Source organism: Haliotis asinina, chromosome 14, assembly GCF_037392515.1.
Source record: "Haliotis asinina isolate JCU_RB_2024 chromosome 14, JCU_Hal_asi_v2, whole genome shotgun sequence".
Lineage (NCBI taxonomy): Eukaryota > Metazoa > Mollusca > Gastropoda > Lepetellida > Haliotidae > Haliotis > Haliotis asinina.
Genome location: NC_090293.1, coordinates 7,070,418 through 7,089,840, shown reverse-complemented (window position 1 = coordinate 7,089,840; position 19,423 = coordinate 7,070,418). Strand labels below are relative to the sequence as shown.

At 38.5% G+C, this 19,423-nt stretch overlaps 1 protein-coding gene across 6 annotated transcripts in view; it reads left to right on the top strand.

Moving 5' to 3' along the window:
* Positions 1-19,423, top strand: part of LOC137260965 (liprin-beta-1-like) — a 133,952-nt gene that overhangs the window by 27,974 nt on the left and 86,555 nt on the right. For 5 of the 6 annotated variants that reach the window (XM_067798545.1, XM_067798548.1, XM_067798546.1 and 2 more), the window contains exons 1-2: positions 10,507-10,537; positions 17,512-17,703. In XM_067798545.1, the coding sequence (XP_067654646.1) occupies positions 10,508-10,537; positions 17,512-17,703 (222 nt within the window). In that variant the 5' untranslated portion in view covers position 10,507. Of the gene's footprint in view, positions 1-10,506; positions 10,538-17,511; positions 17,704-19,423 lie in introns of those variants that run through there. The other variant, XM_067798543.1, reaches the window with a different exon arrangement.

The following is a 19,423-nucleotide window of genomic DNA, read 5'->3' as shown; positions in this document are numbered from 1 at the left end:
GACAACATACTGTGACTATATGTCCCAGTGCATCCTGCTCTGAATAAGTACTGAAAAAGGACTCTCCAGGCAGTTGAGATTGGAAAGATGCTGTGCTGTTTGAGATTGACGTGCAATGATCGAGGGAAAAACAAGTCGGCTTTGAGCAGCTGAGATGGATGTCTGCTCTACACAAATATTAGCATAATAATGTTGCCAAATGGTAATTCATACTAAGTGACTAACAGGATTGAATGGTCAGGCTAACTGAATAGGTTGGCACATGTCGTTGTGTCCCAGTTGCTTAGGCTTTTGATCACTGAATTTGCTATTGCACTCACTCACTCTCAAACTCACACACTGGTCCACTCACTAACTCAGACAATATATGAAGAGTTGTCTCCCTTCTAACATTTAGGGTTTGCATCAATTTAAGCTTTCCTGCTCTAACACAGTATGATGAGAAAAAGCACAGGTGAAATCTATGGGAATTACTCATTCCCATGCACAGACACACAGAGAGACACAGAGAACAGAGAGAGAGACAGGGACACACACACACACACACTACTACACACTATTACTGTCTACCTTAGGAAATCCAAGGAAAACAGACATCTAGAAATGTCAGTCTTGATATTTGAGTCCAAGGGAACAGATAGACAGATTGTGGAAAGGTCAAAGATGGAGTGATTTGAGGTGAGGTCTTGAAATGGGCCAGTTTGGGAGATTAGCATGACAATAAGTTAGCCTCAAAGGTCAGAGATGTTGTCAGCTATCCCCAGAAAGATGTCAGTGTGGGTGTCCAGAATGTCAATTACAACAAGATGCTCTCCATATGATAGAATCTTGCCTTAAAGTTGATGAAACGTGAAATACAGTGGACATTGGAAATTATTTGTGCAATGGAGATCTGAGTTTCACAGGCTAGCGCGCTTCTTACTCACTCACTCACTCACTCACTCACTCACTCACTCACTCACTCACTCACTCACTCACTCACTCACTCACTCACGCTTTCTCATCGGCCTGCCCGATAAAACTCACATACTCATTCCCTCGCAGGCAGTGTCTGGTTCACTTGGAAGGCGATGCAGTTATCATCTCATCCTACAAAGCTAACATCATGGATCATTATATCATTTGTTGGACTGTTCTGTTCTCTTGTATGACTTGCCACAATATTACTGAATGTGGTATTTAACATGAAACTCCTACAATACAAATACTTGCAGATACAGTGCAGACAATGCCATTGTTTTTTATGACATTAGTTTCAAATCCATATGTAAAAATCATGTAATAGAAACCAGATACTTAAACTTGCATGCTCTTGGTTGCCATGCAACCTGCATCTTTGAGTACAGACTCAGTGCCTCATGTATGTGTCTACAAGAGACATGTGGTCGGTTCCCAGTAGTTACTCAGCATTGTTATCTGCGTCTGTAGGTAACCTTCATGTTAGACTTCAAGACAACTACAACTACAGCACCATCTGTGTGCTTATGTTCAAGGTTTTCCTTATACCCTACACAAACATAGCTGCGTCATTATGTAACATGTTCATCTCCTCACAAGACATTTCTGATCTGGTACTTACACACTGATACCAACCAGTTGATAAAGCCATATGGCACCATCCACTGAGACTTAAGGAGTTTGAGCCAGGAAGATCTGGCATTTTGATTTCAAAAATTATTTTTACAGAAAATGCTGAGAGTTTTTTTTACATAAAAAATAGTTATGTGTTAAGGTATTGATGAAAATATTAATAACCAGTCTATTAAATTAAGTGTATGATATTCAGTCAGTATAATGATAACTGTGTGTTAACAGTTTTACCTGCTCATGTAGCTTGCTGCATGGTTGTGCTTAATGCTGGGCCCATGGATGTGTAGTAATTGTATCCCTCAAGCAGGCAAGCCTTTATAGCAGCCCCAATCTGTTATTGTTTTTAAGCAATTCTCATTTAAAATAATAATGTTTACCTCAGAGACTTGTACAAGTCCACTGCTCATGCAGACTCTGATGTTTCTCAGATTCCTGTCTGGTCTTTATCAATTTCAAAGTCAACAAAACAGAAGCAGGAATTATGTACATTATGTAAAGCGAAGTTAACCTTTGTATATATGAATATTTAAACAGATATTACTAGAATCTACAAGAAAGGTTTCATTCAAGAGAAATGCACACCTGCACACCAGTTACTAGTGAACAGTAACATAATTGTCTGACCTGGTTTATCATTAACAAAGATTCCTTCAGCATGCTGGGTAGATTAAGTGTATTCCTCACCAGATAATATTCCAACAGCAAGGCCTGAACAGGAAGCACTGGAATCAATGGCGCTACCAAAATATGGTATTTGTGAACACTGTGAGTGAGTTTTGACAGAAAGGGCAGCAGATTGTGTTTATCTTGGCAGAGATTCTGATATTCCAGCGTGATACCATTAATAACAAGCGACTTGTACCACTACTTTCCATCGTGCTACCGTGTCTTACATGTGCTGCAACAGTGTATAACGTGTGTAACAACCGGTAGCAATTAATGAATGAAGTGCCGCCATTGGAACCTCTGGGAATGGGTTCTCAGACAAATGAGCTAATTGACACGAGTGGCCTCAGTAAGAGAGGGGAAGTGACCGTCACATTCACGTATGACGTCGTCAATACTGTTAACATGGAGGACGGCTTTGGTCACTCATTCTGGGAGCACAGGGAAAGCAGGACAGAAATACAGGTAGCAGACTTCTTGTAATTGGACATGCAGGCATGTGATAGCTGATACATAATAGTTAAGATCTGTGTTAGTTTGTCTTTCCCAATATTTAATAAGAGATGAATTTGCTTCCAGATTACCTAAATTGCAAAACATTTTGCTAAAGACTAATGTCAGGTGCATCTTAATGACCAACAAATATATGTTTTTACATATCTCTATCAATAGCTGACATATTATTTGAATACCTTTGTTAAATCAAATTTGTATCAAAGATTAGTTTTACTGTGTAATTTAATTTATCCTTACTTTACTTGTTTTATTAGATTTATTATTTCTATTTTTTTTTTAATATTCTTTTTAAGGGATGTGGATTGTAACATAACTAAGGATTTGTGAGTGAATTATTGTTGAAACAGGTAATTTTTGTGAACTGGAGAAAAAGGTTGTTTCTTGTGAGGACCAGGTCTTTTGAAGTTTTGCTCGAAGATGCTGATTAAAATGACACTAGAAGAAAGTAAATATCTGTCAGAGGATTAGCACTTTGCACTTAGAAGTTTTCATTGCCCATAGTAATGATTGCAATTTTTGAAAGGAACATTTAAGAAAGGTAGCATATGATTGTGTTCACAAAACTGGGTGTTATATTGGTCTATTCACTCACATCTTTTGTTTTCCTGGCAGACATAGACATTCACCTTTAAAATGGTAAATCTGGCGCCAAATTTCAGGTTTGGCATGTGTTATGGGAATGTGGCACAGATGCCGTGATGGCCTCTGATATACCTGCTGACTCGGGGTCGGCATGCAACGTTACTCCTGGTGTATGCATGTCCGGTCTTTAATTGCCCAGTAATTTCCTTCCGAGAGTTGTAGGCAGGGCTGAAAATAGATCCTACAGAGCAGATGGATTTCCTGTGGAGGTATGGCTTTGCATCTTATCTGAAGGGCGTATGGCTTGTTGTCTGGAACATTCAGTTATTGTTGGAAGTGCTGATAAATAAATCTATTGCTTGTGTCAGGTTGGATGGGAGTATTGCTTGTATTTTAGAGTTTGTTTTGGAGAATATTGGGAGATATGGTGACAACATTCACAGACAGGATAATGACACCAGACACCTATGATGATATAGTTGAAGTAAACAAGTGTTGGTTGCAGAGAGAAGTTCTGTAGTGCGCTGACTCAGCAGTTTCAGTCCTGACAGTTTGTAGGCCTTTGGTACAGCCATACACCAAAACGCATTACATATAGTGTCACATGTCGGGTAAGGACACAAAGGATGTGATCAATAGTGGGTAGGCGCAGTAGTTGGAACAGTCAAACAAATGCACGTGCGGTACTTGAGGAGCCTTACCGCAGACACATATTAATTGTTCTTGATACCTTGTGATACAAACATTTATTAGCAGTTTGAAACTATGATCATTTGTTAAACAACCTTTATCGAAAGTTGAATAAGATTCTGAGATGTAAATGTTCATTTGGCAAGGTAAAATCATAAGGATTCACAATCAAACCATCACTTTGTTCGATTCATGTTTTTGTTTAAAGTGAAATTCATTGATACATTTTCACTGCAGACTTATAGACATCCAGCTGGCAGAATTTCATTTAAGTCATCAAATTACATAATTTGTTTGCAGTTGATTCAAGTAGCTCAGTCTTAGTTTGTGGGTTCAAATCCTGGCTTGGATGCAACTCCCAAAGTAACTAGAACCTGCATGTATGTTATTGAAAAAGTGTACTCCTGAATATGACCTATGTTGCATAGGGTGTTCTTTGACAGAAACGTTGTGTGAAGCCAATTTCTCAATCACTCACTCACTCTTTATGAAAAATGACTTAATACTGTTTTCAGTGTGTGGCAGGAAATGGGTTCCTGGTAGGATAAGATGATATGTGGCTGTGAACCTTCTACCACCTCACATTGTGCAGTTAGTTTCATATTCCCCATGGAGCTCAGAATAAAATAACATTGCGCTCTGAACTATTGAATGGGGTATAATGCCATACTGTGACCATACTTCAAGGATATGGCAATGTATGAATTGTTTCACAATAGTTTTATTTAAAAGTGCAAATCACAACCTTTTGATTGATTGATTTATTGATTGCACATATCCAGGCAACTAGCGCTTGCTCAAGGCTCCAGTACTTTTTCCCTTGATCATTGGATGGCAATCTCAACGACATATCGTATTATCAATTTCAGCTCCCTTGGGATATACAACTCCTGCTGCCTCTATTTGGACTTTCTCAAGACCAAACTCACCTTTAAACACCTGGAGTCACCAGTATTTGGCAGTAATTTGAAAACATGTTCATTATATGCTCAGAATTGGACAATAAAGCCTTTATTTAGAGGCGATATCTGATGAATATTTTAAGGGTTTGCCACTTACTCTCAATAACAATGACTGTGATGTTTGGTCTTTGTTTACAGTTTGCAAGAAACAAACAACATTCTTTTCATGAATCATAACAGAGTGATGTCAGTTGTCATCTGTGGAAAAGAAAGTGAAAACAGTCATTGTTATTAAAATATGACAAATGCAAACATCCCAACATTCAAAATTCAGTTTGTCAGATCTGGCACCTTAAGGATTGTGTCTAGAAGTTGTCTTGAATATCGTTATTTAATTATCTGTATTTATCCTTACATTAATATTTCAGTTTGGCATATCTCGCCCCATAAAAATCTTGGCTAGAAGTGGTTTCAGTTATCTGTATTTATCCAGCTATGTACATAATGTCAAATGTCAATGCAGGTATGTACCATTACAAGAAGTCTTGATTACAGTACTCTTCTAAGGTTCAGAAACTGCTACCTTTCATGAGTGCCTGTTGATATATTTTCACTCCTATGACCTCCAACATTGACGAGACTGCCATTGATTGTAAACATCTTTGATCAGTGAACTGATGTCCTGCAACTGACGTGATGAATCACCTGGCCCTAGGACATGGAGCCAGGTACACGCTTGTAGCGTGTGTTGAGGTGTGTGCGTGTGTGACGGGCGATATCTTCCCATTGACATCACACAATAAGACGGGACACTAGCTGTCTGAATGAAAGAGGGGTTATTTGTGCAGGAAACTTAACCATGTCATATGGGCAGGCCCACAATAAGTAGCTACGGATCTACTTACGATCCACAGTATTAGTGGTGTTTATACAGTCTATATGGCTGGGATATAATGCAATATATGTAGGTAAGATTGTTTGTTTGATTTAATGTTTAAAAGCCAAGTTGATATCAGCTTAGGAGAGTGAAATGTGTTGTTTGATGTCAGGGATTGGTATAGATACATATTACGGTGCTGCTGTGTGTACTTTAATGTGTATTCAGTGTGTATTCAATCGCACACTGAAAGTGAAACTCACTCAACATGTTCAAATTGTATTATTTATTCCAAGACTGAAACTTTGGAGTATATAATTATCTGCTATCTGTTCAGTTTCAAGTGATCATTGTATGGTAACTTGTCTTGCAGTTTCTCTTGCTCGTTGTCACTGTTTCTGTGCATCACAGTGGTGAGAGGACAAATTTCCTCACTTGAAGCTTATAAACATTCTGAACTCCTTTACTGCCTCTCTCCCTTTCTCTCTCTCACTCTCTGGGACTCTCTCCATACATAGCTTACAAAAATTCTAAACTACCTCTGTCTTTCTCTCACCTCTCTTTCTCTGAGACTCTCCGTGTGTAGCTTGTAATGATTCTGAACATGTTTTGTTGGAGTGTGGTGTAAAACTAAACTCACTCACTCTTTCTCTATATGTAGTGTATACAATTAGTGCATAAATAATGATTCTGAACTCTGTTTTCCTTCCTCCCTCCCTCTCTCTGTCTCTCTCTCTCTCTTTCTCTCTCATGTTAGTATACACAAATTAAGGGTTGGGTACATGATATATTAGACATATACATAAAATACTTATAATATTATTCATAAAATATGCTTTGTTAAATCATGATGATAGGTGGAACAATGCATGAACTATTGACCATTGGTTGATACGTACAGTTAAAGTTGTGTAGAGTTGGTTTGTCAGAATCATCACAATCACCTCAGGATCAACATGACATTACTTATTGACACTGCATACTTATCGTAAACAGAAAAATCACATCTGACCCCTTGTTATAGTGCTACACATGGCCATTTGTTCACACTTCATCCCACAGTTGATCTCCTAGATGGAAACAATGGACCCACAATGCAATGTGGTGACGTTATGACCTCTCTGATGGTTAGCTTGTTGCCTTAAGTGCACTTGAGCACCTGTGATGCTCTAGCCGCAGTATAAATAGCCCTGGCACAGTTACATGTGGAAACACTTGAACTGGTTTGTCTTCAAAGTCATCATGGACATCAAACCCGGGAGGATGAGCTCCTGTCACATTTCTAGCTATTCTGGCTATTCTGTCGATGAAACCCTCCATCTTGTTTGGAACATTGCAACTTATGATTTAAAAAATGTGAAAAATTTAGAATGACGAAGTGGCATGACAAATTCAAATCAACAAAGGAAATGAACACTTCAATTTGAACGACATGCTTGTACTTTCGTGACTCACTGTGAAGGCCAACACCTAACAGGAATCCAGTGTTATGCTGGAAACATGTATCCTACACTAGATCTCTGAGATAAATTGGCCCTTAACAGTCTGGCTTATCATTTCAGGAGACTTAGGCTAATGCTTGGTCTCTGAATATATATAATTTTGATTGTAACAATGATACCATTAAAATTTTGAAATGGAGCCCCAGGGAGATGGGAGGTTGAACCTGAAGAAATGTGTCTTGCTTCAGTTTTGGCTTTAGCATTGTAGATAAGGCTGGGCAGAAGGGCAGGTAGTGTGGTGTGTAAGCCCACAGTCCTCACTTCAAGTTGTTAGCTGTGTATTGGTTGGCCACAAAGTTGACGATATGTTAGTTAGTTTCTATGATGGCTAGGTGTTGTTGGTTACTATGTTGATGGTGTATTGATCGGTTACTATGGTGGCTGTGTATTGGTTGGTTGCTGTGTTGATGGTGTATTGGTTGGTTGTTGTGTTGACGGTGTATTGGTTTTTTACTATGCTGATGGTGCCTTGACTTGTTACCATGTTGACTCTGTATTGGTTAGTTACTGTGGTCGCTGTGTATGTATTGGTTACTGTGCTGACAGTGCATGGGCCGAGTACTATGTTGACAGTGTTTTGGTTGGTTTCAGTGGTGGCTGTGTATTAGTTGGTAACTGTGGTGGCTATGTATTGGATGGTTATTATGGTGACTGTATTGGTTGATTGCTGTGGTAGCTTTGTATTGATTGGTCAGTGGTGTAGTAACATGCAAGCATCACCACACATCCTTTACATTATTACTGTTCATGGTAGTGAATAGTTCTGACAAACATTGTGATGACAGATTGAGTGTTTTAAAATGATTTTAATGGCCAATAATAAATGTGTTTGATACATTGGGAAATGTTTCTTTGAAAGCTTCATAATGTCATTGCTTCAACACTTGATATCCATGGAAGGTAATTCTAATCACACAACAGTTCTTCAGACAATAAACTGAAAGGACTGTGGTAAAAAAATGTGAAGGAATAGTTTTCTAGTTCCCTTCTTGATCTGCAGATGTGGGTTTGAATCCTTTCCCTGTCATGTCTGTTGTGGCCTCATTGCTGTGATATAATATCATACCTTCGTGTATTTCCAAGCTGTTGATGTTATTTCCGTCATGATTTCTGAAAATTAACTGTATGGCTAAGGTCACATCCTTGAGCATCCTTGAACACGATTGAGCATTTCCGCAAGGGCAGTCAGTAAACCAGCAAATAGGAAGTAGAGAAATATGCTTGCACTTGAACACCCAACTGGAAGAATTCTGTGTAAGGTTCTTCACTCTAACCTCCGACCTTGTGTCAGTATACACTGAGAAACTATATGGTCCACATGCTGACAATGATGTGAACTATGGTAGCAATAACACTGATTTAATATAAAAGATTCAGTTACCAAAAAATCAAAGTGTCTGTCTGGCTTTCTCAGATAAGAATTGTTACAGTCAATAAATTCAGAAGCTTTGCCGCAAATGGTTCCTTAGATTCTCCGCAATGATTTTGAGGAATGGGCCAATCTTGGCGTAATGGGATACAAACGGCAGCCCTCAGAACACCCTCTACCAACCAGTGTGACAGCTTGCCAAGTTCAGCAGTCATAAAATGCTTTTTATCTCAGCTTAGGTGTAAATAAGTAGTTGTGAGGAAACTTGAAAGAATCTGAGCATGTTTCCAGGCAGGAACAAATTATTCCCTCTTGGAGAAAGCCATCCCTTCTTGTCTTGTATTATATTTTTGTGAAAAATTAAGTGAAATAACTCAAAAGAAGTTGAATAACACCCAATTCTTCATATCTTTATAATAAATCTCTTGTGCCAGTGTCAGATGATTATTTTTCATGTGACTTATGATAATCATGTTCTTTGTTTCTGGAGTGGGGTGATCAAATACTCTGGAAAACAATAACATTGCCAAACTTTGAAGAACACAAAAATATCAGCTCCTTCCAACAGAGAATTTTTGTCTTTCGTCTTAAAGCTGTGGAAATCATGTATTCTCTGGTTGTGTTGTTGCCCAAACCCCTGGCTGATACGGTGTTCCTTGCTGCCAAACATATGCATTATGGGTTTCATGCAATTATTAATTTTTTTATTTTTTTTGCTTTTGTGGTGGGCAGGGCTTTGTGGGATGTGGCTGCTCTGCTCTGGACACAATGCGAGTCGTAAGTGTGAAACAAACAGGTGTAAATGCATCATAGCCAAGCTGAAATGCAATAGTCACTGCAACAAAGGTTTTAACTGTTAGTGATAATAGTTGATGCTGATTATGATCCACATTTGTAGTGATTAAGTTATTATGTGAAATTTCATGAAATAACTGAAGTATATTGATTGTTGTTACACCAAATGACTCGAAGTAGTTTACCCTCTAAGTCATTTCATATAAAATGACTGAAATGTTTAATCATTTCATGAAATACAGATTTCACAGTTTGCTTTGACTGTAACAGATATATGTTTTTGGAGGAGGTAATGAGATAGATCATTACTCACAACAGATATCTCACGGAAATATTTCATATCAAGTAGCTAATCCTAGTGACTTGATTCTATCAGTTTAAGAAAATAACATCAGAATATATAGAATTTGTTTCAAGGATAAGCTTATCAGTTCATGTTAAGAAGTAAAAGTTTCTGAACTGAAGTTTGTTTTCAAATGTCTCCAAAGCAGGTTGTTTCAAAATAGACATTAAACTTGTTTAGTTTGAATTGCAGAGCTGCTTAGGTAATATGCAAATCTTGAAAGAAGAACACAGTATAAACATGTCACCTATTCAGTTACCTACAAAACACAACATGTGAATGTCAGCACAACCTTTAGATTAGCTGGTATATATAGTTCATGTAGAAGTCCTACCGCTACAGAAAGATCTGGATACCATACAAAGGACATGAAGTATCTTTGTAATGCAGACACACGTAACAATATAATGCCTTCCACCTTTCTTGGCTTATTGTAGCCAGCAGACGGCACATGTAGTGTGGCCTGGTTTCACAACACTGAGCCTCATGTTGGTATGCTGTATATTTTGGTCATATCACACCCAATTCTTACATAGCTGGCACTGTGATACGGCTATGAGCACCTTGCCACTCCGAGCTTATGGAGTTCATTCACCACCTAGATGATGCTAGTTGTTGCAGATATTAGTGTGTTTTACCGCTTTTACTCATTTTGTGATAGTAACTCGGGTGGTCATGTATCGCCGGAGCTTCCCTTGCCCAGATGTAAGTACGGATGTATATGTGATGCTGGTGTGCCGTTTCATCCTCCTACCTGTCCTACAATCTGTTTGTTTAGTCCACGCATGTGTTTCAGCTGTGCTGTTTGGACAGAGGGTATTTGAGTGTTTCTTGTATTCGCGTAACCCCAGTTGGAGTTTGTCAGAGAGTAAAAACACACATATTTCTGTCTGCTGCTAACAGGTGTGATTTCCATCAGTGATGATGAGAGCTGAGGGAGTCGTGTGGCTGGAAATCGGCTGCTCGGTGTACTACGACTCTATCTCACACTCATCAACAGACACCTTCCTGCAGGTGTATCTCCTCTGGATGCAGTAGCTCTCTGTTCCTAGGGGATATCGGTGCAGGATGTTCCTCAATAATAATGATTTTGTGTCTTCATTTATCAGGGCAGAACGCTCTTCAGTAACATCCAGTGATTCAGTGATTTTGTGTCCTTGTTGATCATTTGGTGTTATATGCTATATGTGATAAAGATATGATTTTCAAAAAATATGTTGATATTTGTACTTATATTGTATATATTTGTATTCCAAATTGTTTTATAAGAGAGATATCCCACACTTCCTGATCTCTCCATATTGACCAGACAGATGAACATGAGACACACCACATCACACAGAAAATGTAGGTCTACAATACACTGATTACTTTCATTGAAACTGTGGCAGCACCTTGGCAATACTTTTCACTGACAGAATGTAACGGTATCATCAAAACATCACAGCCATAAATGTAAAATATGGGATGAATGTTTGAAATAGTTACAATCTGCCTCAGATATGATGTTTGGCAGTTGTTAGCTGTCTTTATCACGGTCCCTGGCAAATAATAATGGCAATGGAGAGGTCTGCCTAATACAGAGATGTGGGTTTTAGGAATGTGCTTTGCATGTGATCTTTTCAGCTCTTGGTCAACTCACATTATCTTAAGTGTTCTTAACAGCAGGATGTGTCCTTGTTGATTATCTTGTGTTTTTCTGGATCTTTTTGATTGTGTTGTGGTTGATTATATGTCCTTGTTGATTGAGTCCTTGTTGATTGAGTCCTTGTATTGTAGGTGATTGTGTTGTGGTTGATTATGTGGCCTTGTTGATTGAGTCCTTGTTTTGTTGTAGGTGATTGTGTTGTGGTTGATGATGTGTCCTTTTTGTGGTTGATTATGTGTCCTTGTGTCGTAGGTGATTGTTTTGTGGTTGTGTCCTTGTGTTGTAGATGATTGTGTTGTTGATTATGTGTCCTTATTGTGTTGTAGGTGATTGTGTTGTTGTTGATTACGTGGCCTTGTTGAATGAGTCCTTGTTTTACTGTAGGTGATTGTGTTGTGATTGATTATGTATTCTTGTGTTGTAGGTGATTGTGTTGTGGTTGATCATGTGTCCTTGAGGATTGAGTTCTTGTTTTGTAGGTGATTGTGTTGTGGTTTATGTGTCCTTGTGTTGTAGGTGATTGTGTTGTTGATAATGTGTCCTTGTTTTGTTGTAGGTGATTGTGTTGTTGATTATGTGTCCTTGTTGAATGAGTCCTTGTTTTGTTGTAGGTGATTGTGTTGTGGTTGATTATGTGTCCATGTGTTCTAGGTGATTGTGTTGTGGTTGATGATGTGTCCTTGTAGTGGTTGATTATGTGTCCTTGTGTTGTAGGTTATTTTTTTTGTGGTTGATTGTGTCCTTGTGTTGTAGATGATTGTGTTGTTGTTGATTATGTGTCCTTATTGTGTTGAAGGTGATTGTGCTGTTGATTATGTGTCCTTGTTGAATGAGTCCTTGTTTGCTGTAGGTGATTGTTTAGTGATTGATTATGTGTCATTATTGATTGTTGTGGTTGATTATGAGCCTTTTTTATTTGTGATTATGAGTGCTTTTTGATTGTGTTGAGGTCGATTACGGTGAGGTTGATTTTGTATTGTGGTTCATTGTGTGTTCTTGGCGATTGTGTTGAGAGTGGTTGTTTCCTGGTTGATTTTGTTGAGGTTGATTATGCATTCTTGTTGATTGTGTTGAGGTTGATTATGCGTTCTTGTTGACTGTGTTGTTGATTATGTGTCCTTTTTGATTATCATGTGGTCACGTGTCCTTGCTGATTGTGTTGAGGGTTTGGGTTGATTATGCATTCTGGGTGATTAATGTGTCCTTGCTGATTTTCTTGTGGTTCATATGTGTCCTTGAGTGTGTTGATGTTGATTATGTGTCCTTGCTGATTGTGTGGAGGTTGAGTATATGAAACTGTACAGAAACACGTCCCCATACTATAATTATGATGTTCTTCATGACGTTTGTGATGTATAACGCTATCAGTAAGCTTTCTGCAGGGAATAGAAACCAAACTACGTTCTAAGTACTTTTATTGCATAATCTGATTATACTAATTGAGTGAAGTTTTGGATTGAATTAATCAAACTCAGAAATAGATCAGCATTTGTGATGAGATTAGCATGGTGACATGATGTTGTGACATTCCATTTCTGGCGTTACATGCTAGCAGTGATCTTTTTGGTGTGACATTCAATATAGCAGCCTCTCCTTGACACATCCGTCTTGTTATGATTACACAGCGACATTTAGAAAGTGGTCAAATGTGACATGTTATATTCGGGATTACTCTTTCTTAATGTACAGATTCTAGTACTTTTTGGGATGAGTCCCATCCAGGATTCGAACCGTTCCATGTTGTTTTTTTGTCATTGTGCCATTTAGAAAGTGGTCAGATATGGCGTATTTTATATTTTAGATTACACTTTCTTAAAGTACAGATTCTAGTAGGGTTTTTTTATGAGTCCCATCCAGTATTCGCACCCTTCCATGTTGTTATGACACATTTAGAAAGTGGTCAGATGTGATGTATCTTATATTTGGGATCGCCCTTTCTTGAAATACAGATTCTAGTACTTTTTGGGGTGTGTCCCATCCGGGATTCAAACCCACACGCTCACAGTGGAAGAGGAAGTCTCAGTTGGTGAGCTGGCTGACTTTGTGGGCTTGCAATTAGGAGTCTCACTCTAAAGGTGTGGATTCAAATCCCAGATGGGACACACCTCAAGAAGGACTAGAATCTTTACTTTATTAAGCAAATGTAATCCCATGTATAGCATATGTTCCATATTGATGTCCATTATACACAGAAAAATAATAGAATCACAGGGTTCCATGTGATTGGCAGTTTCATGTGTCTGTTTATAACTCCCTCCTGTACATATCATCTGGCCATAATAAATGTTGATAGTTGAGAAAATAGACTAATATCTCTGAAACATCTGGTGGGAGTATTGTGAGACTGTTACGTCAGTTGTATTATCTGAAGGTACATATCATTTGGAATAGAGATACCAATTTGCGTAACATTTGACTTACAATTTTCTGAAATAATGATTCAGGTATTTTGCTGCATAGTATTGTATAGCTCATTTTGCATGCATTCATTTATCTGTAATTGGATGAATGTTAATAATCCAAGTGAATTGTTCAAAATTAACATAATTACTTACAGGTTATTCTATATAATCAGTGTCTCTACCACTAGAGACCAACATGACCGCAATCTCCACCATGATACCTGTAAGATATGGAGTCTCCCAGACCACATTTTGATGACCTTTTCATCATGCATCATTTTGTCACATAGCCACATTGACACATGATACACACCCAGGTCGTATTGGTTTGCTTTTGCAATCTCTGAAATCAGTCCCTAATTTCTGTGTGCCATGATTGTTATTTGTCTTATCTATTACATAGGGAACAAGAGGAAAATGTACATATCCCTGACAAGCACAATATGCCAGTATTTTCTTAATTTATTGTTGGATAATTTCTTAAGTCATACAACACGGTCTTGCTGAAAATATTGCACTTCTCCCAGCGTTGCCCACTCACATGAGACTGATATTATTACACAGCAGCACACTCAGAACCTTGCATAACATTCAGCTACTGTTGATTGCACCTGCCAGACAACAGAGTCCTGGCACTACCTTCCGCTGATGGAAGTACACACACATTGTACATCAAGGCAAGAGACCAAATGTGGACGAGAGAGTCATTATTTCAAAATAATTAGTCAACCAGAGATTTGATTTTGGCTTGCCACCACTAACTGACTGCATGATAATCATTGGTGCTGAACCCTTTGATGATCAAATAGCTGCCATTAGAATCGTGGCAGATAAGGAGATATGTTTTGTGTAGGACATGCTACAAATTATCTTCCTGTTCCGTTCTCCTGAGACTTGATGTTGTCATATTACTTAGCTAGATAAGCTTCTGACAGCAGACGGTCTGTGCTGGTGGTCTGGAGCTAGGTACTTTGGTGAAACATGAATCATGTGTACTTATGGTTGTAACAGGATCTCACTCTATTGTGAGATGTCGTCTAATGAGATTCTTGCCTTGTTTTGGAATGTACTGAGGGCAAGTGCTAGTAGTTGGGAAATTATCCAAATCTTAGTTTCTCTTACAGACTCCAGAGAATGTGTTTGTATTAAAACAATTACCCCATTAAATTTCATTCCTCAGCTCACACAGCTTATAAACAACCTGTTTTCAGCTCTGCTACCAATACTCACACCTTTCTAATTTCAATCAGTCTTGTGTAACTTTTCATTGAAGGAATTATTTTCCTTACTGTTAAGCGCAACTTTAATTCAAGGACTTTGTAAGTCAAGCCCAAAGCTGAAAATACCAACGTATATTAATACTTTAAGATACAATTGTTCTGTGCAACACTTGTCAGTACGATAAAGTATATGATGTCTGGATACAATGGAAGATGTCACAGACAACTAAATCAAACTTGTTCTGATGGATAGTGAATAGATATTGAGGTGAATGGCAGTTTCATCAAATGTGAATATGGATGTATGAATAATAGTTAGACAATATCATGGATAACATCTTCTTGTGTTACTACGCTTAGCGACATTTTGAATCGGAAACTAGATCTAGGCTATAGTCAGCATGGCTCAGAAGCAGACCCATGAATTCTAATAGACACAAAATGCTCAATGACACAGTGATCATAATCAAAATGTTCGACCAGCTCTGTAAGGTTTTTGCTGAATTTTTGTACTAAATATTTAAAAAAAGTTGTAACAATCGATCATTAAAACAGTGCAACAGTTCACTATTTGTTATGAGGGGGGAGTGCGTAGAAAGGGACAGCCAGGTGTGCAGGAAAGGATGGAGATAGCACAGAACAGGTATAACTTTGTTGGCACTTGAACACCTGGCTGTCCCTTTCTCTGCACTCCTCATACATAACAAATTGTGAACTCTGTCAATATTTAGTGATAGTTTGTTAATCAGCTTTTTTGTATTTTTAGGACAATAATCCCACAAAACCTTACAGAGTTGGTATGATGTTTTGATTATGATCTGCATTTCTTTGAATATTTTATGCTTCTTAGTTTTCGAGTTAGACTGTAATCCATCAGTCCACCTTTGAGCCAAACAGATTAAAATCCAAAAACTGATTTCAACCAACAAATCATAAACAAACATGTTCTTGTTTACTTACTTCTAGAATGCCTATCACACTGACAGAAAACTAAGATTTTAGAAGAACTTATGCATGCATAGATAGAAGTCTGCATACATCCGTGATTCATTTGTATTATGAATTGTCAACCAATCAGATAGCAGCACACTCTCTTTCTCTTTGATTTCACACAGTCGTTTACTGCAGAGCAAGGCAACCTGAAACATTCGCCTGCTTGGAAAGTGATGACAAATATATACACCTGATAAAATGATAAATAATTTCTGCAAACCTTTGATATATCTCTATGACTTGAAATGCCAAGTGGATTTAGTGTCAACCTGGGTTTAAAAAAAAAACCCAACAACTTAATAAGTAAGTAATAGTTTAGTCAGTGAATATTTCATAATTTTTTCGTAAATGTTCTGTATAATGTATATTTCATAATGACTCATCCACAATTTTACATGCTGATGATTACAGGCTGCATGAAACAGGAATCATGGTAGCTTGGTTTGGAAGCCAAGTTACTGGATCAGTTATCAAGAGAATTCAAGATAACATATTTTTCATGATCCTGCTTCACATATTTTTGTCAGTCATCTCATTCACAATTACACAGAACATTCTACAACATCCTGCAACATCCCATATCATCCTTCACCATCCTGATCCGTGAATGTCCTGGGGTAGAATAGGCCTTCAGCAACTGTGCTTGTCATAAGAAGCAACTAATGTAATGGGGTGGTCAGGCTTGGTTGACACTTGTCATTGGTTCTCAGATTGTGGCGTAAAACTATACTCACTCACTCACTTCATGATCCTATTTCTAAGTTTAAAGACAACATTGTCATCTTTTGCAAAACTATGTAAAAAATCAGCTCTGAAGGTGGTACATTTGTTCATGGCACCAAATTGTGTCCCTTGTGTTGGATCTGCCTAATGTATGGAATATATATTGATTATGTCAACGGGTTTGTCGTGCATCGATTTGGGATTTCCTCCCACATCTATTCACATTAGATTTATGCTGTCTTGGTAGACAAATGACATTGTACGACCATTGCATAAAATGATATTCTTGTCAAACACTTGATTGTGTCGTCCAGACTTGATTTACAAACCTCTGACATACAGCCAGAATACTGCTGATTGCAATGTTAAACAGCATGATATCAATCATGGGATTGTCTGGTCCAGATTTGATAACTTACAGGCTTCCATCATAGAGCCTCCATATTAAGCCTGGGCTTAATCAATCAAAGCAGATCCAAACTCAGCTACCTCACTCCACATTGCGGCGGTGGGGTAGCCCAGTGGTTAAAGTGTTCGGTCATCATGCTGATAACCTGCATTCGATTCAGGGTACAATGTCTCAAACTCATTTATGGTGTCCCCCATCGTGATGATGCTGGAGTATTGCTAACATTGGCATTAAATCATTTTCACTCACTTACTTTTCACATATATACCGTTATCTTGTTGCAGGTGAATGGATACCTTTCTGAAACAGCGGAAGATCGCGTGCGACGTCTGGAAGCAGACAAGGCAAGTTTGTCGCTGCAAGTGAGTGTGCTTGGAGACCAGGTAGAGGCTCAGTCGGAGAAGATCCGAGACATGGAACAGCATCTCGACGACAGACGGAACAGACTCATCACGTCGGAAGAAATGCTTCAGGCGGTAAGTCAGCCCACTGGGTCTTTCTATAGTTGAACACATCACATCTTCAGCAGCACTTGGTTGGTTGGGTAGGCATGTGGTTCAAGCCTCTCGTGCTGAAAACCTGGGTTTTATTCCGCATGTATCCCAACACTAATGGAGCTTAAGTATTAGTATTAGTTTGTGTGGACCAGACTTGATTATTGTCACCCACCTGGAATAAGTCACAGTGTTCAAGTCAGTTGTGTAGTAGACCATGTCATGAAAACAGAGTCAGTCATTACATTCCTGCTGTGACATGCTTAATATGATGTTGCTATAATCACAACAAAAACAGCCTTTCTACAAAGACGTATGAAGTTCCTTGACAAGTGATTTGTTTGATTGGCATTATTAGAAGCTGGTGAGTAATAAGAGAGTAAGATTCTTCATTGATAATGAATAAAGAAGTTGTTGTCCATAAAGAATCTTACTCTCTTATTCCTTGACAAGTGCAATGAAAGTGACTTCATTCTGTCTCACCTCACCTCACCTCACCTCACCTCACCTCACCTCATAAGAATGAAGCAAGTCGTTATGTCCCAAATGGCAACGGTAAAAAACTATTCTTTGACACACACCAGTAAAAGCTCATGATTAATGCCGTAGCCAATAAAGGACCTTCCTTCAGGTAAATGTGTTTCACAAATGTTTCTGGAGGATTTCAAGACAGTGTCAATGAGAAGCAACAAGAGCCATTTTTCTCGAAAGACTATACATCTTCATTGGATTCTTGTTTCTGTGAAATTAATATTGATTGGTGTTACTTTGGTTTTGTGGTGTATTTAAGGCATGTCTAGGAATCTTGCCCATCAGATTACTGATAAACATGGCAGCATTGGCCATGTTTGTGCATACACCACTAAGTGGACATACATGTTTACAGTTTCCCTTGCAGACATTCCTATATGTTATTTGTATACATCAGGGGTAAAGAGTGCGATTTTCTCTCTATTATAGTGTTCTACCAAAAGCCTTTCCTAAATGCGACACCCGTGAAGGCAACGGTATCCATACCGCCTCTTACTCAGGAAATATCTGCTGACCACATAGTTCTCATTCGCTGACACTTTTATTAAAAACTACATCTGTCTAGATAGGAACACTTCCTCTGAACTGCACTTATGTCATTGGGCCCTCAGCACACTGTTGTCCTAACTAAGGCAGATCAGATCGTCAGTGGTGAGTTGCATGGGTTAAAAAATTCCATCGCCGGACACCCAGGTCAAGTCTGTTTTCATTGCGGGCAATCAAATAATATTGTATCTTTCTTGTCATTGAGCTACTAGATAATTCCTGCTTATGGTCTCAAAGCAAGTCTAGATTCTCCCCAGGTGCAGGCATCCCCCAACACATTGGGATGTTTCTCAATTTAAATACAGGTATTCATTTCCAGCATCCTATCTGTCTTCAGAGACCAAGCGTTAGTCTAGATTTCAAGGTGTTCCTGGAGCTGAATACTGCATCAGCTTCCGGACTAATTCTGCCCCAAAAAGGTTTATAATCAAATTATCTGTTATGGTAAAAACGTCTGAAATGGGTTGGTCAAAGTACACACTTAATTAGCTTAGATTTTCAGCTTCAATGAATCTATAACAAGAGCCCTAATGTGCAGCAGGATCTCCACTTGCATCAGATTAACTGTGTACCTGCTTCACTGACCTCGATCTGTCTGCTTCTGTACATCACTGACCTGAATCTG